Here is a 23,044-nt window from a genome sequence, read left to right as displayed (position 1 = left end):
TTCAAGCGTTGCTCCAGATCTGTCCGAGTGCTACCCAATCTCAGCTGCTGGCGTTTCCGAGGGCAGTCCGGCCGGGTGTATACTTTTCCACAAGTTACACCAAGGCTTCCAGTCCAAATCTCTAGTTATTCCCAAATTCAAAAACAGGAGCGTCTGCCGTGCAGCCTCACTACTGCCCCGTCAGACCCCCTTATGCGAGTTCTCCGTGACCCAAAAGGTCACCAAATTCCAAAATTCGAATCCAAAGGATATCCAACACAAACAAGACGAATCACTCACCTGGTGCACTCAGGTCCGATTGGGCGTTGTCTACTGCCAACTCCTATGGACCAACGCAGTCCGTTCTCGGGTTACACCTAAAAGGACTCCGGCGTGGGGTCACTAGCAGCGGGGCTCTCTCGATCGGGAGAGTGGAGCAGACCCCAATTCTTCGGTCGATCCTTTTCCCTCGCTCAAGATCACCCTTTTCAATATCCCGTTTTTCTGATTACAGAGGGACGACCCCAACGCGGTGTCCCGGCGGAGTTGCCAACTGAAGTACCGAAAATATTACCACCACCCAACCTATAGCGTACTTACAGAGAACTCATATACCAATTACCAATAATGAATCAGTCGGCAGTGTAGAAGGTCAAATCGTTTATTATAACAAACAAACTCTGCCAGAGGAGCTCACTGCGACCTCACCACATGAAGTCTGCCAAGAAGACTGCTGGCACATTATCAGCAATCCACGTATATACTGTTGCAATTCAAAAACCGTTACCTAAGATGGAAAAATACAGACTGGTACAGGTTGGTGCAAAGGAAAGACCATATATGGAACACGATCCCTCCTCAGTATAGTTCAGCTCATTATAGCAAGGTCGAGAGGGTGACTCCCTTCTGCTAACTTCGGAGGAGTCCGGACAGCGTTCCCTGGGAATGTGCTTGCCTACGCTACCTCCACCTATAACCTTGAAAGGCCTAACATGCTGAAACAACAGGTTGCTACAGTTGTACTATTTCACAAGAGAACGTGTCTCTAAGAGGCGAATGGGGGTTTATGTCAATGCTGGAAGCGGACTTGGCCACAAAATGGGACTGGTCTAGTCAAAGGGTATCTGCGTGTTAATAAACAAACCATGTATAAGTATACATGGGCATGCTTAAGCGATTATGCGTGTATGAATTAATGTTCAAGTGGTTACATTAATAGGATACCTACACCACGCTAATTACTAATAGCAGTTATACGTTTAACTGGGCCCAGATCGAATTCTGGTTCCTCACAGGAAGCCCACCCCCAGGACACAGTAGTTGTTTCCCTCTCCACCTCGGCGTGGGTAGGGAAATATGTTTTTCTCCCAACTGCCAAACGGGAGGAAACACTAAGTCTGCTCCCAGTTGGCCGGGCCTTTAAAACTGCTCACGCCAGCTGGTAGCAGACATGTGTTGTGTTCCCCTGCCCACACAGATGCAGACAGGGAAACAGAACCGAAAAGGCTTCCGCCCAGAGGGAGCAAGCATAATTAGTTGCTCACTCTGTGTGGGAGCAATGCCTATTCCCACACCATGCAGGGAGCCATGGGGGGGGGCATGGGGTCCATGTGCTTGTGGTTGCCCCAGGTGGTCACCCACCTATATTAAAGTCAGGCCTCAGGGCATAGGGTCCACAGGGCCATACTAGGCTCAAGGATGGGGGTCTTGCAGCCTCCTCTCCTTTTTTGTTGAATTGAGCCCTGGGGGATGAGGTCCTTGAGCCTAATAAGGTTTGGGAGAGTGGCTTTGAAGCACCCCTCCTTTTTTTTATAAACTTAGTCCTGGGATTGGGGTTCCCGGGTCCTAATGAGCTTTGGGGTGGTGGGCCACATGGCCCCGTCCTCTTATTATATATGTTCACCCCGGTGTATGGGGTCCCCAGGGACCGAAGGCCAACCCTTTGCTGTGCATGTCAAAGTCTATGCGTGGTATGGGGTTGGCACCCTACAGGGTTGTTGGCTGCCTTTGGGTGGCTTGGCTACAGTGTCTGAACGCAGGCCGGCCCTGTGGCCAACCTCTTGGCGTACATGACAAAAGGCAGTGGGCAACATGGGCTTGATTTCCTCCCGGTGGGTTGGCTGTAGCCAGGCCCTGTGGCTAGCTCCGTGCGCAATGTTGGATTGGCTGCCTCTAGGTGGGTTGGCTGCCTTTGGTTGGGTTGACCAGGCCCTTTGGCAACCTGGCAACATGGGGTTGGCTGCCTGCGCGGGCTGGGTGCAGGACCTGCCTGCAGTCCATGACCCACGGGCAACTCCCCGCCACTCACAGCCAAAGGCCATCCATGCGTGCCGGGGGTTGGCTTTACGTATAGTAAAAAAAATATTACTTTACGTAAAAATAAAACTAGCAGTTCACTGCAAAAAACAAAGGTTAAAGTAACATTATAGTTTGGTGAAGTGTTCAGTTACAACGTAATATTTTAAACTCTAAATATCACAGAAATTCACCAGTTACAGTATCTCAAGTAACCATAACTCGTGCCCTAAGGTAATTGTAACTTACACCCTCGCCATGCACTGCTAATTACCCCACATATTACATCACTCATGACATCTTCTGTGACATCCTAATAATGTCATTGCAAGATTTGCAATGAAATTATTGATGAGAAAACTGCATGGCAGAGGCGCGAGTTATAGTTACATGATACAACTATAACTGGTGAATTTCTATGTATTTTAGAGTTTAAAATGTTACCTTGTTACGGAACATTTTCACTTAATTATAATGTTTCTTTAACTTTTTTTTCAGTAAATATATATGTATGTGTACACATACAATAGCATCTTGATATACTCCACCCCAAATGTTTGACTTTTTGCCATTATTTATTGCTTTCACAACATCGTACGCTCCCTGTGTAATGAAAATACGCTATAATGAGCTGGACATTATGTTGTTTTGTAGTCGCACATTATGATTATTTTGATTTTTGTATGTCATTTTGTCTCATTTCAGGTCAAATGACAGATCTCATTTACAGGGAAAAAGACTTAATCCACTCTTTAAAGGAATACATTAGAGATGAAGAATCACGAATTTCACAAATCAAAAGGTAATTCAGGAAATTTCTAAAATGTTGAGACATGAATATAACCGATATGTGTTATATTTTTGGCTTCATTTTCGGAATAACATTGTGGTTAAGACAACATACAAATGAATCTCATCATCTTTGTAATTTATAACATGTGAAGCGTGTCTGTCAAGCAGAAGTTAAAGTAGTGTAAATCACAAAAGAACAAAAGACAGTTGAGCAAGACAGTGCAAAAGCCTCTGGTCTTAACATTAAAAACCTTTAACAGTGGGAAGGTCCATTTTATTTTTTCATGTTCATATTGGGGGGTCAAAATAGAAATAAATGCAAATTAGTTTTGATCATGTCTTTCTTATATAGACAGGCTCCAGATCAACTTGTAGCATTGCTCCAAATCAAGTTGCAGTATTGCTCCATTACCAAGTTGTAGGATTGCTCCATTATCAGGTTGTAGCATTGCTTCATTCTCAGGTTGTACATTGCTCCCTTCTCAGGTTGTAGCATTGCTCCATTATCAGGTTGTAGCATTGCTCCGTTCTCATGTTGTAGCATTGCTCCGTTCTCCGGTTGTAGCATTGCTCCGTTCTCAGGTTGTAGCATTGCTCCGTTCTCAGGTTGTAGCATTGCTCCGTTCTCAGGTTGCAGCATTGTTCCGTTATCAGGTTGTAGCATTGCTCCGTTATCAGGTTGTAGCATTGCTCCGTTATCAGGTTATAGCATTGCTCCGTTATCAGGTTGTAGCATTGCTCCATATCAGGTTGTAGCATTGGTCCATTATCAGGTTGTAGCCTTGCTCCATTATCAGGTTGTAGCATTGCTCCATTTTCAGGTTGTAGCATTGCTCCATTTTCAGGTTGTAGCATTGCTCCATTTTCAGGTTGTACCATTGCTCCATTATCAGGTTGTAGCATTGCTCCATTATCAGGTTGTAGCAGTGCTCTATTATCAGGTTGTAGCATTGCTCCAGATCAAGTGGTATCATTTCTCTATTATCAGTTTGTGGTATTGCTCCGTTGTCAGTTTGTAGCATTGCTCCGTTATCAGGTTGTAGCATTGCTCCATTATCAGGTTGTAGCATTGCTCCATTATCAGGTTATAGCATTTCTCCGTTATCAGGTTGTAGCATTGCTCCATTATCAGGTTATAGCATTGCTCCATTATCAGGTTGTACCATTGCTCCATTTTCAGGTTGTAGCGTTGCTCCATTATCAGATTGTAACATTGCTCCATTTTCAGGTTGTAGCAGTGCTCCATTATCAGGTTGTAGCATTGCTCCAGATCAAATTGTAGCATTACTCTGTTATCAGGTTGTAGCATTGCTCCGTTATCAGGTTGTAGCATTGCTCCGTTGTCAGGTTGTAGCATTGCTCCGTTGTCAGGTTGTAGCCTTGCTCCGTTATCAGGTTATAGCATTGCTCTGTTATCAGGTTGTAGCATTGCTCTGTTATCAGGTTGTAGCATTGCTCCGTTATCAAGTAGCATTGCTCCATTATCAGATTGTAGCATTGCTCCGTTATCTGGTTGTAGCATTGCTCCGTTATCAGGTTGTAGCATTACTCCGTTATCAGGTCGTAGCATTGCTCCATTATCAAGTAGCATTGCTCCGTTATCAGGTAGTAGCATTGCTCCTTTATCAGGTTGTAGCCTTGCTCTGTTATCAGGTTGTAGCCTTGCTCCGTTCCCAGGTTGTAGCCTTTCTCCGTTATCAGGTAGTAGCATTGCCCCGTTATCAAGTTGTAGCATTGTTCCCTTATCAAGCAGCATTACTCCGTTATCCGGTTGCAGCATTGCTCCATGTTCTCATCGTTGCCTAGTCTAAAGTGACTGAGTGAGTGAAAGGTATATCTTCTCCAGATCTGGCTCGCAGTCCCTGACTTTTTTATTGGCAAGATAGGTATTGCCTTTCGGGATCGATGGTAAGGACATTAATTCGAGGTCTCAATCCATATGCAGAATCAAGATTTAACTGCATATCTATCCCTGCCCTCTAATAAGTCCTGGCGTGTGGTGGAGTAGGGTGTGGAGGGTGGAAATGTCGGCAAGGTCTAGATTATAACACAGGATTCTAAGGTATTTAAACCAAGGGACGGATCCTATCTGCTCCCTGGAAACATCTCTGACGGAGTCTGAGTACTGCATAGTCTGGATTATTCCACAACTGTATCCAAAAAGTAGGGGTCTCAGCTGAGCACAGTGCAGACAATACCCAGCTCCTCCTGGAGTAGCAACGTGCTGGTGAATGGAGGATACATTAAAGATTTAAATAACAATGTTTCAACAATAGCCTCACAGTTCATTCCAGACTGACCCCAAAGGCTGGTCCCATAAATTGAACTGGGAAGGCACTGAACAGGGCGTCTTAGAAAGCACAGTCACCAAACATTTGGTTAAAAGACTGCAAGCCAGGTGTGATTGAATTTAAGATATTTATAGAAATTCTCAATTATGTTGCCCTGTAGATGGATGCAGCTAACCAAAGTCCTTAGTAACTGAACAACGTTTTTCAGAAGAATTCCAGTCAGAAAAATACTGTTTTTAAGATTTATTTTATGTCCACAGCCAACATTTTAGACTTCTGTTCTTTAATTATAAGTGTGAATTCAGTCCTGAACCTTTTGATTTTCCAGTAGAAGTGAATAGTATTTTTATGTCTAACTTCTTTTCATTCCTAGTTTGTAGAATCCTTACGTCACCTTCTGGTTGGTCCCAATAACTTTGCAGCAGGATTGGGTAAAAGACCGGTGGGGTCCCTCCTGGATTTGTATCGGGCAAAGTCTCTGTCAAACGTTTTGTATGATAGTGAAATCTGGGGATATGTAGATGCTAAGGATGTCCAAATCTCGGAAAATAAGTTTATGAGAGGTTTGTTGTCAGTCCCTCAGGGTATCCCCTCTTTTCATTGCCCATGAAGAGCTGGGCATGCCCTATATCACAGACAAGGTAGCATTTAGCCCACTGGCACTATGGTTAGAAATAGGGGTCAAGGAGGGGGAATCGTTAAACAAGGCTATTCTTAAAGATTGTTTATCCTTGGATCAAGCCCTAAGGATATCGTGGTTAAAATACATTAAAATAACTCTAACTAATCTAGGAAGAAGCAATCTTTTCTCTGCTCCTCAGGGTACCTTTAAAACAGACATTTCCACCCAGAAGTTGACGTTTAGCATGCGCCAGACTTCATTAAGAGATGAGAAGGAGCTCATGAAGCTAAGCGTTTGTCACTTTGTTATTTTAAGGTCCACAATGAAAGCGGAGCCATATATACTTGGCTTAGTGAACTCTTATGATAGATTCCTCCTGACCAGGTTTCGGTTCGACCTGTTTTATTTACTCTTATCTCATCCTCGGGATGCAAACCGAGGGCAAGCTCGTATCCTGCGGCTGCAATGGTACATCTACGCAGGAAAAGCTTCATTTTACAATGTTCTGTCCATATTATGATACCCCAAGAAAATCATACCTAATGCCCATTTTGAAACATGCCAACTTTAAACAAGTTCTGCCTGCATTCATATTTCCGTTTTGTGCTTTGTGCTGCATCGTCGTGGGACTTGGAGAACGCTGAACTTTACCTAACTTCTTGCCGGACCCGCTGCGCGGGTCCCGCTGCGTCCATCACCTGTGCGTGTGAGCTGCAGGGCTGCGAGCTGACCCGCAGGGACTCGATAATCCAGGAGCCCCTGCGTGAGGTCGAGACCCGCAACACCTGGGTCGCTCTCCCTGCCTGCCCCGCCCCTTGCCTCAGCAGATAAGGCTCTGCTGCACCACCCTTCACTGGGACATTCCGTTTTGTGCTTTGTGCTGCATCGTCGTGGGACTTGGAGAACGCTGAACTTTACCTAACTTCTTGCCGGACCCGCTGCGCGGGTCCCGCTGCGTCCATCACCTGTGCGTGTGAGCTGCAGGGCTGCGAGCTGACCCGCAGGGACTCGATAATCCAGGAGCCCCTGCGTGAGGTCGAGACCCGCAACACCTGGGTCGCTCTCCCTGCCTGCCCCGCCCCTTGCCTCAGCAGATAAGGCTCTGCTGCATCGCCCTTCACTGGGACCTTCCGTTTTGTGCTTTGTGCTGCATCGTCGTGGGACTTGGAGAACGCTGAACTTTACCTAACTTCTTGCCGGACCCGCTGCGTGGGTCCCGCTGCGTCCATCACCTGTGCGTGTGAGCTGCAGGGCTGCGAGCTGACCCGCAGGGACTCGATAATCCAGGAGCCCCTGCGTGAGGTCGAGACCCGCAACACCTGGGTCGCTCTCCCTGCCTGCCCCGCCCCTTGCCTCAGCAGATAAGGCTCTGCTGCACCGCCCTTCACTGGGACCTTCCGTTTTGTGCTTTGTGCTGCATCGTCGTGGGACTTGGAGAACGCTGAACTTTACCTAACTGCTTGCCGGACCCGCTGCGCGGGTCCCGCTGCGTCCATCACCTGTGCGTGTGAGCTGCAGGGCTGCGAGCTGACCCGCAGGGACTCGATAATCCAGGAGCCCCTGCGTGAGGTCGAGACCCGCAACACCTGGGTCGCTCTCCCTGCCTGCCCCGCCCCTTGCCTCAGCAGATAAGGCTCTGCTGCACCGCCCTTCACTGGGACCTTCCGTTTTGTGCTTTGTGCTGCATCGTCGTGGGACTTGGAGAACGCTGAACTTTACCTAACTTCTTGCCGGACCCGCTACGCGGGTCCCGCTGCGTCCATCACCTGTGCGTGTGAGCTGCAGGGCTGCGAGCTGACCCGCAGGGACTCGATAATCCAGGAGCCCCTGCGTGAGGTCGAGACCCGCAACACCTGGGTCGCTCTCCCTGCCTGCCCCGCCCCTTGCCTCAGCAGATAAGGCTCTGCTGCACCGCCCTTCACTGGGACCTTCCGTTTTGTGCTTTGTGCTGCATCGTCGTGGGACTTGGAGAACGCTGAACTTTACCTAACTTCTTGCCGGACCCGCTGCGCGGGTCCCGCTGCGTCCATCACCTGTGCGTGTGAGCTGCAGGGCTGCGAGCTGACCCGCAGGGACTCGATAATCCAGGAGCCCCTGCGTGAGGTCGAGACCCGCAACACCTGGGTCGCTCTCCCTGCCTGCCCCGCCCCTTGCCTCAGCAGATAAGGCTCTGCTGCACCGCCCTTCACTGGGACCTTCCGTTTTGTGCTTTGTGCTGCATCGTCGTGGGACTTGGAGAACGCTGAACTTTACCTAACTTCTTGCCGGACCCGCTGCGCGGGTCCCGCTGCGTCCATCACCTGTGCGTGTGAGCTGCAGGGCTGCGAGCTGACCCGCAGGGACTCGATAATCCAGGAGCCCCTGCGTGAGGTCGAGACCCGCAACACCTGGGTCGCTCTCCCTGCCTGCCCCGCCCCTTGCCTCACCCCGCCTTCATTACTGCTCTAGCATCGCTGCGCGAGAGCGCGCGGGCGCGCCCGGGGCTAAGCCCGGGCAAAGGGCGGGCCCTCTGTGGCCCTCCGAGGCCTGAGGAGACTGGACTGGGCAAGATCCCTTGGTTGTGCGTCACGGGATCTACCCGGCCCATATATTCACGTATGTAAACCGTCTATTGCTAGAGTATAATATTCGCCTTAAAAACAGAAACGGTGTTCCCGGTCTTGTGCCCCGTATTTTACCTGGACTAGCTGATATCTGTTGGTGTAATATTGTGGCTTTATTGCATTATTTCTTAACATGCCTAAGAAAAATGCCCTGGCGGCACCAGAAACATGTAATACTCTTGATAATTATTTAGTCCAAGTCGTACACAAAATAAACACCGAAAGAAGGCAATCGTTAGGTCTGAGTCAATCCCCCGTGCTCCACCAAGGGAGCCCTCTCCCGAGTGTACATACGTGTGAGGAATCAGAGCAAGATCACAGTATAAACCTTCTTGAGATTAACCCCCCTGATACTGTATGCATTGATCAAAGCTCAGATTTACTGGTTGACTTAGAGACAAACGTAGATTCTGACCCAGAGCTTGATATGGACCCCTTAGTAGATGATTTACTATCCCCTGTGGTTACCAATAGGGTGGTGAGAACATGCAGAAGAATTCAACCAAAAAGAGGGAAGACACGGGCGGGAAGGAAAAGGGTCATCACACCTCCAAAACCAAAGGGAAATAGATCAGAGTCCGAGGAAGTGAATGCCAGACATGTCATAGATGACGAACTTTTCCGTAGGATATCAGATATGATAGATCAAAAAATAAAAACTATTATTAAACCAATGATTGGGAAAATCGATAGGCTAACTGCAGAGGTGAAAAAGTGGGGTGGTCTGCAAGGTAAACTAGCAGAAGAAATCGAGAATGTAGTATCCATCGTCTCCAAACCAATAGACCCAGTGAAAGAAAATAACATCAGTGGGGGAGGCAGCGTAGTAGTTGAAGGCCTACCGGACTCTTCTCAGCTAGTACAAGCACTAGTTGAGGGTACTGGTCGAGAAGTGGTGAGGGAGGCTTCTACATTACCACCCCCTATACCAACTACATTAACACTGACATCCTTAGAGGATGACTCCCAACAATTTATAGTTGAGGCCTCACCGGTGGTACTGGTCCTAGCAAATGCCCCTACCTTATCCCCTGGCCAAACGGAATCCACCTCATCCCTGACAAGCAAGGCCTTACATTGGCTATCAAGCAACATGCAGATGGCACAGCATGGGAAAGAACAGTTGGCCGAGGAAATTTTATTAACAAGGAGGATGTCTTGGATTGGGAATAAGCAAAAAAAGTTTAAGGGGGACTGCATAGTGATAAATTTTGCTAACGCAACAGTACTCCCGAATGTCCTACAAAATATACTCCCGCCCCAACGCAGAAGTGGATCCATTATCCCCCTCACACTAAAAATTTTTTATAACGAGCGACAACACGCGTACCACCCAAATACCTCAAGATTGGGGTGGGCGACAAGTTGTAACAGAAGGGGGGGGGTTTAAGATCAACATACGAGGAAAATGGCCTTGGTCCGTTAGACAGATTTGGCTCAGGGCTTTATAATCACCAACAGAACATGACATCTTTTAAAAACCCTAGACCACTATGGAACACTCTAGACAGGCGGGGTTTGGGTGGCCTGGGGACAGATTGGGGGAATTGTGGAAATAGGTTCGGAGCCTGGTTAGGAGAAGAGCAGTTCCCAATGCGTCCCAATACCCCATTACCCAGGTGGGACACAGCAGTGTTTGGGCGGGGACCAGGGGCCACACCACAGGCCTGGGGGTTTGGAATTGAGAATAGGTATGGGGTTCTGGCCAATCTAAATGACTGCGATTGACGCAGGGGGGGCACAGATATGTTATATAATGGCCCAAGACCCTCATGTCCAACAATTAATCCTAGTGACAGGGGTAGTGGCACTTTGAAAGGAACAAATAGGCTTGAGCTAAACAGTTTGGCTGACCGTAATACACCGATCTGCTTGGAAAGGGAAACCACCTATGACCAAGTCCAGGCCGAGGTCATTGAGGACCCCTTTTTAGAAAATGTAAACGGAAATGACAATGTTTATGTTGAGTCTATTGTAGTAGAGCCAGAAAGTATCCTTTCGGCTATGGAAATGCCGCACGTGCAAGCAGAAGAAGGAGTCCCTTTGACTGATCTTGCAGTGAAGAATACTACGGATACTTGTAAAATACTAAGCTGGAACGTAGCTGCACTTAACGCCAAACGGGATGATAAGGAGTGGTTAAGCTTTGTCACGGGCCATAATATTATCGCCCTCCAGGAAACTTGGGACACAACTGCAGGTTGCTGGTTGGATGGGTTTAGTAGTTTTGCCATGGCGGCGACTCCTAGCGGTACTGGCAGACCTAAGGGTGGCCTGCTGATGCTGTTCTCTTTGGCCTTGAAGGGTACCTTACAAGTGATCAGTAGCGGATCTCAAAATATCCTTATCATAGAGAGAGTCATTAACTCCGCCACAAGGTCCTTATATATTAACTTTTATAACTCACAGAATAGGGAGGATAGGGGCAGTAATATTGCTATTCTAGATGCTATATTAACCACATGGATGCTCAGCATATTCCCCTGCTGTGCTGAGAAATCGGAAATCCCACACAACATGACGAGCTGGGCTCGTCATGAGCGTGCGAGGAGGCTACTTCATGACGAGCCCAGCTCGTCATGAGCGTGGAAGGGGTTAAGGTCAGGCAGTCAGAACCTACAGTGCGACACAGAATATATATTATTAGGCGATTTTAATATTCACCCCTGCATGCTAGCCTGTAGTCTAACTAACCAGGATTGGGGTGAAGGCCCCGAGCTCCCACACTTTGAACACACAACAGATGGTGAAGAGCTAGAAGATCTATTGGTAGATTTCAAATTGTATGAACCAGAGGGTGGGCCAAGAACAGTTACTTTTACTGGCACTAATCCTGGAACTATAATAGACTACATCTTTATCACACAGGGCATCTTAAACAGAGCAATCGCTTATCGCACTATGCCATCCCACTTCAGTGACCACAATCCTGTTTTGCTAGAAGTCGCATGGGGAGACCATATGGGACCAACTCCGGGGAAAGGGAGGTCTCAGCATACTTTGCGTACCTCTGATCAGGGCAGGAGAGTCAAGTGGGCTAAGGTGGCCCCAGACAACTTTTATGCAGCAGTATTCCCTAAAATTATGGATCAGGTGGAGGTTTGTCAGAACCCCAGTGCCCCGGGGAATGAAGTTATAGGGGCTTTTGAGTCAATCTGTAGTCAGGTAGCGCAGGACCTCCTGACTAAACCTAAAAAGGGGGCACCGAAAATGACGCGCTGGTTTGACACCGCATGTTCAAAGGCACACAGATCTTTGATGGCCGCCCTGAAAAAAAAAAACAGGGTAAAGGATGAGATTGCTAGCTTAAGGAAAAATTATAAGCTAGCAATCAGAATCAGAAAAGAATCAATTAAAAGAGAAGCCTGGGAAAACCTCCTCTCCGTGGCAGTCCGAAAGGACAGCCATAAATTTTGGGAAATAATTAAACATCCTTTTTTTTCCGACCAAAACAACGAGGCCATGGACTGTGTTATCCCTGACGATAAGTGGCTTACCCACTTTAAAAACGTGTATGGGGAAAATGATGGGGCAAGCAAAGACACGTTGCCAGCCTTCCTAGAAGCTACCCCACTACAGTTCAATAGCCCTGAAGTGGAGAAAGCTATCATAGCCACAACCAAGCATAAGGCCCCAGGCCCTGACGGGGTGCCAGCTGATTTCTTCATACATTCACCAAAATTGTGGGCAAAGGTACTGGTCAACGTATTCACTGCTGTAAACAGTAACCATGCACCATCTTCCTGGGACATCTCTACCATCGTGCCTATTTTTAAAAAGGGTCAGCGGGATGACCGCGGGTGCTACAGGCCCATATCCCTTTTGGACTCCTCTGTAAAAATTTTAGGTAGAGTGCTCCTGGCCAGGTTGAGGGATAGTGTTGAGAGCTGCGGAGGGTTGTCTGAAATCCAGTATGGGTTTAGAGAAAGGAAGGGCACCATTGAACAATGCTCCAACTTACATCTGCTCATTTCAAAGTACACGGTGGCCAAGGGGGGGTCCCTGTACTTAGCATTCATGGACCTCTCCTCGGCCTTCGACCTGGTCAACAGGTCCAAGCTATGGACAATTTTGCTGGAGATGGGGATTGAGGAGGCCCTGGTGAGGTTTGTGGCCTCCCTACATCAGGAACTTTTTGCGGCCGTACGGGTCACAAATGAGGGCAGGTGTACGTCTCGTTTTAAATCCTTGAAAGGAGTAAGACAGGGCTGCATATTGGCCCCATTGCTTTTCACTATCTACATCAACGGCTTGGGTACTTATCTGGAAGAGAAGGAACTCGACATCCCGCGTGCAGGTGCAGTTAAAATCCCAGCGCTCCTGTACGCGGATGATGCCGTGCTAATTGCTCGCACGGGTACTGGTCTTCAACGCCTCTTAAACGCCTTTGGCCAATTCATGGATCAGCTCGATCTGAAAATTGACACCAGCAAGTCACACACAATGGTAGTGGGCAAAGAAAGCCGCAAAAAGAGAATAAAATCCTTTAGCTGCAGAGGGGACACGGTATCTAGGGTTTCCACTTTTCCCTACCTTGGGGTCCTATTCGATCAAAGAGGAACTTGGGGCCCTCAGGTGAGGGCAAAGAAGTTGGCGGTTTCGAGATCGTCGTCTGCCCTTATGGGCTTTGCGGGTAGGTTAGGTGCTAGGCCTATGGAAGCACTATTAAAAATATACAGGAGTAAATCTGTATCTCTCGCGTCATATGGTTCACCTCTATGGGGCTATGTAAACTTGGAACCTATCCAGAGAGCTGAGAACAGATTTATAAGGTCACTCCTCTCCTTGTCACAGTCCACACCTACCTATTCCATACATAGGGAGGTGGGCCTAGACTACCTTACCGATGGGCTGAATATGGCCCCCCTGATCTTTTGGTTAAAGACATGGCTCAATGAAGATCTGCCACTTAACCACAGGATCATATCCGATGTCTTATCCCTGGACCATTTTAAAAAGATCCCGTGGCTGGCCTATCTGCAGAAGGCATTTACAGAATTGGGACGACCAGAGCTCTTCACCTCCCCTCAAGACATTAAGGCACAAGACGTTGATTTGGTAAAAAATAATTTTATGTCAAGGGCAAGAGTGTCTCGTGAAGAGAAGGAACTAATGAAATCGTCAGTGAGGTGCCATTATTTACTCATTAATTCTCTCTCCTTGGCACCTTACCTTGGTTGCGTTACAATCCCATTTCATAGGTTCCTTTTAACCAAACTGAGGTTTAATTTGTTACATTTTTATTTAGGCACTTTTAATAAATGGGAAAAACCGGAACTAGCAATACCATGTAGCTGTGATGATCTTTCAGTTCAAGATACCATGCATTTTGTTATGTTTTGTCGGTTTTACGCAGAGCCAAGGAAAAAATATCTGGTACCACTCTTGAAGGCGAGTGGTTTCACACAAGTGAGGCCGGCTCTGCTCTTTTTACAATCCTTGCCCAACATACACGTCACTTTCTGCATAGCTAATTTCTTGGTAGCGGCTGCAAGGATAAAAAAGTATTCTAATTAGTTCCATTTTCTTTTATTTTTTTGTATGCCTAGATTCATTGCAGCGAAGAGGGCTTTTAGTGTGAAATGTCAATATATACGAAACTTTTTAAACTTGTGTATGAAATGTTTTTAAATACTTTGTATGACTTGTAAATGAGTCGAATAAAGATATTTTGACTTGACTTGACTTGACATATTTCTCTAGATGTTATCGGGCAATATAGTATTTCATGTTTAAGTTTTTTTAATCTTCTATTAAATTGAGGGCGAGCTGTGATTAGTTGGGTTGCTCCCTAATTTTCATTTTAATCGTTAGCTACTGACTTAAATGTCCTGTCTTTCGTAGTTTTATCCTAACATCATCGTTGTTTGGAATTTCTGATGCATTTTGTATTTATCACCTGATCTTGACTCCCGTAAAGGCTGTTTTTTGAGATTGTATTTATTGTACCATGCTATTTTATCCTGGTTTTCATATTGTGCTTTTATGGTTTTCTTGATTATGAAACCGAATAAAGACATTTGATGATGGTCCCAAATATCACTTTAGCGTTTTCGAAAACGTAACCAGTGCTTACAGAGCATGACCCCTACTGTGCACCTATTCTTGGGTGCACCTGACCCTACACTGTGTTCATAATACATCTCACTCTTCAGATCTACTGCTGTCTTTAAGGCATGAGCCATTCGCCCCACCCACATCTTTGAGATTCTTAAACTTAGAGAGCACTTTTTTGTTTTTTGGTGTATTGTATCACATTCCAAATTCTGATTCAGGGTTTGAAGACATACTATAAAATGTGTATCATTTTCTTCCGATTTGGGAATGCCGCCACTTCAGTGCAAGAGTAGTTGGCAAGTGCTGGGAGCAGAGGATTAAAAGTGAAGTAGAGTGGATTGCAGCTGTTGTCAAGAGAGGGGATTATGAGCTGCTGGGAAGAAATGTGAGCAAGTCCAGCCCTTTAGGTTAGTATACCAGGAACCCCCTTTAAATGAGTGAATGGGATCCGGTCAGGGTGAAAAAGGAGCAGGATCTCACAGGAGAGATGAGACTCTTTCTGAGCCTGCCTCAACTGGAGGATTGCCCTTTTTCTGATTTTTAGCATGCATGCCGTTAGCAAGACCCCTACTTATCTGCCTCTTTCCCCAATAACAAACTGTGCATCGAAACTTTCCTAAACTATGATTATGCCATTTCTGTAACTTCAATCACCTATCCTATTCCGAGCCTGTCGGTTACTGTGACGCCCATTCCTGCATGTCATTCTTTAACGTAACTGAAGTCTGACCCTTCCTGTGAAAACTGAAAATTGGCACCAGTGGTGGGACCCGCTTGGTTAGGGCCTCGTTGGTCACGGGCGGTGGTGTTGCGAACCTCGCTTTAGTTCATTATGTACAGTCACGGTCGCATGACCTATGTGCTCTAGTGTGCATGTGAAATAATTAAATAGGGGAGAGTGGAATGGAATTATTGCCTTTAAAAGGATCACCACTGTATAGGGTAAAAAGGCAGGGTCTATTGTGCAGTGAGGAATGCTATGTTTTTATGAATAATTCAAAGTTTCACACTTTTTTGTAGAAAACCAGCATTCTTCGTACTTTGTGCGACATGTTTGCCAGAAACTGAAAGCAAAGCTAAACTTGTTTTCATGCCATATTTATTAAAGTCTTAAGCTGGCGGAATTAAGTAATACAATATGATTTTGTACAAGGGGTGGGTTGGAAGTTACATGGAGCTATTAGACTGTGTTCAGGCTAGATATTGGAATAATCCGCCATTTCAGGCTAAATGTGTGAATATGCATATGTGAAGGCATTCATATATTTATTGTGAATTTGTATGTAGTGATTTGCATTGGATTTCAGTAACTCCAGGGTCTTACTTGGTAGGAGGCACAACTCAAATGGTGGCAGGAAATGCTAATATCCAATCAGGAGGGATGAGGAGTCGAGATCAATTTTCACAAATACACTGTCTGTTCCTGAGCAGTCTCCGATGAAGGCAAGCCCAAAAAGTTCAGTTTTGAGGAGTTTCCTGAACTTAATTTAGTTAAGTGTGACTCCTAGGATCAGAACAAAATTGTTTGAGTTTGTTAGTCCTTGTGCTCCCAGAGATCTGCCCCGTGTTTCACATGATAAAAGGCTGAGTCAATGGGCTGACAGAGGCAAAGCCATCTGAGTAGGTTCAATGTTGCGCTGCTGTCAGCGGTAAGGCACAATCTGGGTGCTTGGTCCTGAATCCGGTGGAGCCTGACAGTGAGTTTCTTGGGGGGACCAGAGTGAATGATGAGCATGCCAGGGCGAAGGCTATGATCAGTCTGATTCAGTTTGAAGCCGTGAGAGGATTAAAAAGCCTAACTAATGAAATACATGAACCATTCAAACAGACAATTGTAATTGTTTTCTGTAGATGGGCTGCGCAAGTTGAAGAGCTCACCACAAAGTCAACATTGGACCCGGAAGGTTATCTAGCTCACCCGGTGAACGCCTACAAGCTGGTAAAGCGTTTAAACACTGATTGGGTGGACCTTGAAACGCTGATCCTTCAGGACTCTTCAAAGGGTAAGGCAATGTCACAGGTTAGTTAAAAGTTAATTATCTTGCCGCTCTACCTGACATCTCATGTTTGTGCTTGAACAATTACTTGGAGACAATTTACAAGCAGAATAAATAAATGTCACAGTCCACCACGATCCCTGTCATTCTGAAATTTGAATATTGTTAATGTGCGTTTTTCCCCAGTTTGTTAGTTACATGGTGTTGCCTCTCTTCAGGGCATCTAAAGTTGTGTATAATTTGAGTTTCTGCTCTGTGGTCATACACTGCTTTAGCTAATTACATGTAATTGGTGTACATGTCAAGTTATCCAGAGCTTGATTTCTACACGCAAAATGGTGCAAAATTCAAAAAGCAACAAAAGCTTTAGAATGGCATCTCCCAAATTATAAATGCCATGAGGTCAAGTGGCCCCGGGGCCCTGGCTTAAAATACAAAGGAGAGAGCTCAAAGCAATTCGTTTTTGGAGGACCTTTTATGTACTTTGTTACCCCAATAACGCTTGAGCATTGCTATTTGCAAAGCATGTTACCTAATGTAACTCCACATCCTATAAGTCCTCAAGGTGTTGTGTAGTGCTCGGATACTTGAAGTCACCTGGTCTGTGTTCAAGAAAAGTATGACACATCAAATAACAGATACATTCCTATCTTTCTACATGCATCATTGAGGCTTGTCAAGTAAATCCTTAATTGCACAGGAGTCTCCTACACCCGCCGGGTGTTATGTTATTGGTTATGATGGAATCGTTTCCCAGTAGCTGGCTTAGTTGGAGCTCACCGCATGCAGTCTGGTGACCAGGATCAAGAAGCACATCTCACTTGTCAATCTGTTTCTTCCCTAGTGCCCTCTATCAGTCGCACCAAATTTAAAACTAGGGTTTTCACTGCTCCGAAGTAAGATCAGTTCACACTTAGTTTCATTTGTCTCTGTTCTTATGTGAGATCATTAAAAACGCAGCTCTCACAAAGTGAATGGGTGGGCACTGTTCCTCCAGTACCCTGCAGGGACTTTTGGGACCCAGAAGTGATCTAATGACCAGTGACTGATTGCCATCCCCGCACACTCCCCGTCCCCCTTGAGTCTATGCAGTGTCGGTGGTGGTAGAGTAATGCAGATAACAGTCTGGCGCAGCCAACAACCATTCCCCTGCTTTGCTGCATGTCTGCGCCCACCCTTGGCAGATGGGGGATTGCTGTCAGTGCTTAGAGCTGATGCCAGCATGTGGCATGTCCGTCCCGCTTTCACTGATAGTGAAACCCATGGCTGTCGCCGTCGGGTGGGACAGGGAACAGAAGACCAATATCAAATGGAGCAGGATACCATGTTTGGTGATGGAGTATGACTCAGTAATGGAAAGCTTTCTATTTCACCCACAACACAGCCACCACTCTCACTGTCTGTGATGTTACTTGGAACCCCTGTATGCTGAAGAGCCTTGTTATTGAGAGCTAGACACCTACAGTTCTGTGTAAACGTACTCATTTTATTTGGGAAGATAGATTTACATGAAACAGGACTCACCAGCATAGTCGGTGGTAATCCTGAGAGTCTTGTGGGTTGTATGACAGAGTCACGCATGGCTAAACCACGCATGCCTTTACCACGCAGCCCAAACCACAAATGCGTCTTAACCACACATTCCTTTACCACGCATGCCTTTACCACACCATTTCGTTGTAAAGGTATGAATGGTAAAGGGGTGTGCATGGTTAAGATCGCCACTACCTCGAACTACCCACCCCCCCGGCCTAAAACCAGCCCTGCCATAAATACTACCCTTCCCTTGCCCTGAGGCATAAAACCTTGCCATTTGCATAAACTACTCCGATCTCCGCCCTGAGCCCTAAAATGTATCCCTGTGCTGTCCACTGCCCTGAGGCCTAAAACCCTACCCCCAATTAAAAAAACTGCCTGACCTCCCCCGCCCTGAGCCCTAAAACTGCCCCACTCCTAAAAACTAGCCCCCAAACCCAGCCCTTAAAACTACCTCCTAAACCCGGCCCTTAAAACTACCCTCTACCCCTGCCCTGAGCCCTAAAGCCCTGCCCCTTTCCCAAAAGTACCCGACTCCCCCCCGCCCTGAGCCCTAAAAGTGACCCCCACCCTAAAAACTACCCCCAGCCCCACTTACCTGTCCATGTCCGGAGCTTCCTATTCCAACGCTTCCTCTTCTTATCCCCGGCCATCTTGAACTCTAGACCGCTATCTGCCTTAACCACGCATATGTTTAGTTAAGGCAAATGCGCTGTTCAAGCAAGCGTGGTTGCGCTTGTGTTACGGCTCGCGTGGCTATGCTAGCATTGTTCTGAATGTTCAACATCTTGTGTCACTGCCCCTCGCTGACCAATATTGATTGCTCTGCTTTTCAGGAAGCAGGTGCTACCAGGATGTTTTCAGTAGAAGAGTATGTGTTGGTATTTGCCCACTAAGGCCTTATGCTTATTGTCAAAATAAGATTCTCCGCAATTCCCAATGTGAAACACTACGATGGGGTTAATAATTCCGCTTTGTGGAAAGTTTATTTCTACTTTTAGGTCGGGCTTGATAGGGCATCTGCATTCATGACCGGTTACAAATTCTTTAAAATGGTCGGAATGGGCTCATGGCTACCCTCTCTCACCTCATGTTATTGGCAGATGGTGCGATTATTATTTCACATTCGAGTACATTTAAGGAATACACTAACAATCACAAATTAAAATATTTACGTCATATAAGCCTTTTATTGAGAAAAAGAATCAAATCAAGTTTTGTTTAGTTTTTTCACTGTATCAGGCATTTTTGAATTTTTAATCAGGACTTGCACTTAGTCTAGCAGAATGCTGTCTGCATACTTTTGCACAGTAGATCAAACCTATTGGCTTTCCCAATGTTGTGTGTGTTCTTAACAACGCACAACTAAAAGTAGAATTCATAGAAAAATTGACCCACGATGCATGTTTGCCTTACGACCAGTTCCGAATTACCAAATAGGCAAAACATTTTGGCCTACAGACCCTGCAGAGTGTTCGTCTTCTAGAGAGTTCTCAGATACTCTCCAATCCCTCAATTTTGCATCCCATGTTCATTCCCCCACTCATGTCAAAGGGCACATTTTAGATCAGATCTGGTCTTTAAATTGTCCGGTAAAATCCCTATCTATTTCACCCTGCACTTGGTCTGACCATCATCTAATCTCTTTTTCCCTTCCCATCAACCCCACTACCGGGCCCCCGCTCCCCAAGAATGTGTGGGTCCGATCATGGAACCGAGTGGATCTCGAAAAACTATCCACTTCTCTAATCTCTTCCTACCCCACTCTACATGATCTATCCACCCACTCCCAGGCCACTGCCATTGAAAACTGGCTATCCTCAAACTGTGACTCCGTTGCCCCGTTGAAGAGGGTAACTTCAAAACGGGAGAAGGATGCCAACTTGTGGTTTAATGAAGATCTTAAGGCCTCCAAATTAGCGGTACGCCAAGCCGAGCGTGCCTGGAGGAGGAATTACTGCCCCTCTCTTAGATCTGAGTTTACCAATACTCTGGCCCAATACAAGAAGGCTATCTTGGCTGCCAAAACGGCCTATTTCTCTTCTAAGATCCTTGCAGCGGAGAACCAATCAAGGGAAATCTTCTCGATTGTTCACAATCTGGCTTTCTCCGACAGGACATCTCTAAAGCCCACTCCCTCCCAAGACCTCTGCCACTCCTTAAATATTTTTTTCATAGAGAAGATTGCCATTATCAAAGCCAATATTCCCCCTCCTTCCTCTTCTTTTGTTGACCCTCAGTGCCCTTCTCCTAAGGGACAATTCAATGCCCTTCCTCTTCTGACCAAGGAATCCCTGCTCTCGATAATTCCTCTCGTCAAATCTGGCTCCCCACTAGACACCTGCCCTGCGCACATCCTCCGTCATATTTTCACCTCGTGTCCAGACCCAGCTCTCCACTTCCTCAATAGCTCTCTTATTCAGGGGGTTGTACCCAGCTCCTTGAAGACAGCAGTCATTGTCCCCATCTTGAAGAAACCTGGCGCAGACCCTTCGGTCCCTTCCAACTATCGCCCCATCTCTCTCCTACCATTTCTAGCCAAAGTGCTCGAACGTCATGTCACCAGTTCTTTGAGCACTTTTGTGGAGGAGCATTGAATCTTAGCCCCCCGCCAGGCTGGTTTCAGCCCGCACACTCTACTGAGTCCGTTATACTTTCGGTCCTCGACAACCTCAGGGAGGGTATGGATACCAACCAGACCCAGGCTTTGATCCTCCTCGACCTCTCAGCCGCCTTTGACACGGTTGACCACACCATCTTGCTTTCCCGTGTCAGGGCGGCGGGGATCGGAGGGACCGCCCTGGTATGGTTATCCTCCTTCCTGAGGGACCGCACCCAGGCCGTCCGCCTGGGTGATTTCTCTGCGGACTTCCAGAAAGTTCAGTGCGGGGTCCCCCAAGGTTCCTCCCTTTCACCCCTTCTGTTTAATCTTTATATCTCCCCTTTGATTTTTGCACTACAGAAAATGGAGGTCGACGTATACAACTATGCGGATGACCTCCAACTTGTGTTCAATCTTTCCCCTTCCCCTGCTTCCATCCTAAATTTTCAGTCTATTATGATTTTTATCCGGGACTGGATGAACCACAATCATTTGAAACTTAATCCGGACAAGACCGAGCTGGTGTTGACGGGTGGTTCATCCAGTCCCTGGTCCTCACTTTTTTGGCCCCCTTCCCTCGGCCCCCCCCCGTCCCCTCTACCTCAGTCAAAACATTAGGTATCAAACTTAACTCTGAGCTCCCCCTTCACTCCCAGGTTAGCGCTGTGGTGTCCTCTTCCTTTCTGTCACTTCGCACCATACGCAAGGTATCCCGCTTTTTTTCTGTTGATGCCCTGAAAACAATCATCGTGGCAATGGTCATCTCCCGCCTGGATTATGGCAACGCCCTATATGCAGGTTTACCTGCATATAGCTTAAGGCGTCTGCAGTTGATACAGAACCAGGCGGCACGGCTGGTACTCAACCTCCCAAAATTTCATCATATAACACCCCTTCTCAAATCCCTTCACTGGCTTCCTGTTCGTGAACGTGTCCAGTTTAAGCTTGCTTCTATCATCTGTCAAGCACGACTGGGCACGGCTCCGGCCTTCATTACTTCAGAGATAGTTCCCTACGTTCCCACTAGGGCACTACGCTCAGCCTCGCAAGCCCTTCTGACAGTTCCCCGCTTTCGAAGGAAGAAATGGGGAGGCTCAAAGTTTTCCACCCTCGCACCAATTCTATGGAATTCCTTGCCTTTAGACCTTAGGTCCATTCCTCTCTACCCCCAATTCTGAAAAAAGCTCAAGACCTATCTATTCACCAAAGCTTTTAGTTAGATCACTCGTTACTCCTGTTTTCATTTCATTTACCCCTCTCATTTCCCACCCCTTGCGGTTTGTCTGTTTAGCGCCATGAAACCGCTGGTGAAAGAGCGCTTTATAAATAATTTTAAATTCAAATTCAAAGTAGGCACCGGGAAATGGGCCACACTGCTTTTAGGGGCTCCGTGACAATCAAAATACAATTTAAAGTACATAAACCAGAGACATCAGATCCATATAACAGTTTGTCTCTTAAAAGCTCATCTTCTGGCAGCAGCCAGTTTGTAAAAAAAAATCTTGTGCATTGGGTATTAGGAGATATTTTGCGAGGGGGCCCCGAAATTTCGACTGCTTAGGGGCCTCCACAGGGTTTAATCCGCCAATGTTTAGGACTGATGAATAAACAGCGCTGCCATATTCATGTTTGATATAGTCCAGGGCAGGGAAGGAATGTGAGGGTTCATTTCTGTTATAGGAGCAGAGACAGTTCCCTGCCTGCGTGGGAAGGCGTGGGAAGACCCTGCTAACTCCGAGCTCCCCCCGCCAGTTGTGCTTTGTTACTGTGGATGGGTTTCTCTTGAAGTCCAGGGCTTGGAAACGGGAGGAGGAAGGGCCATGAGCCTCTCAGAACTGCTGTGCGTGTTCTCGAATGTTCTAAATGCTTTTTTTTCACCCATGCTTAAAGGACTCGGGCCAACCTACGCTTCATGCCTTGGAATAGTTTCATGTTGGAAAATGTTCTGCGGCAGCTTTCCCGACAAATAAGAGGCGGGCTGACTTTGGGCTCAGTAACAAATGGGCACTGTTTTAGGTCGATATTTTCCGTTAAGATGTCCTCCTGTCAAAATGTAGCAGAGTTCATAGGAGTTTCTAAGAGAAGGGACAACAATTGCCTAAAATGACTAGAAGCACTGCTAGTAATTTGTCGAAATATTCCTGCATCAGTTACTGCTCTGCTGTGATCAGCTGTGCCCTGTAAGATGTTTGTAATGCATGTAGTGCTCAGCAGGATCCTGGTCATTACAGCCATATATAATCCTGCTCTTTTGTTGTTATAGAGGGTCT

At 46.6% G+C, this 23,044-nt stretch overlaps 1 protein-coding gene across 4 annotated transcripts in view; it reads left to right on the top strand.

Moving 5' to 3' along the window:
- P4HA2 (prolyl 4-hydroxylase subunit alpha 2) overlaps positions 1-23,044 on the top strand; it is a 285,306-nt gene that overhangs the window by 99,368 nt on the left and 162,894 nt on the right. For all 4 annotated transcript variants that reach the window (XM_078653103.1, XM_078653102.1, XM_078653104.1 and 1 more), the window contains 2 exons: positions 2,980-3,076; positions 16,491-16,642. In XM_078653103.1, the coding sequence (XP_078509229.1) occupies positions 2,980-3,076; positions 16,491-16,642 (249 nt within the window). The remainder of the gene's footprint in view (positions 1-2,979; positions 3,077-16,490; positions 16,643-23,044) is intronic.

The sequence above is a fragment of the Lissotriton helveticus genome, chromosome 7 (assembly GCF_964261635.1).
Source record: "Lissotriton helveticus chromosome 7, aLisHel1.1, whole genome shotgun sequence".
Classification (NCBI taxonomy): domain Eukaryota; kingdom Metazoa; phylum Chordata; class Amphibia; order Caudata; family Salamandridae; genus Lissotriton; species Lissotriton helveticus.
The sequence above is the reverse complement of the archived record's forward strand: the minus strand, read 5'-3'. Positions and strand labels throughout refer to the sequence as shown.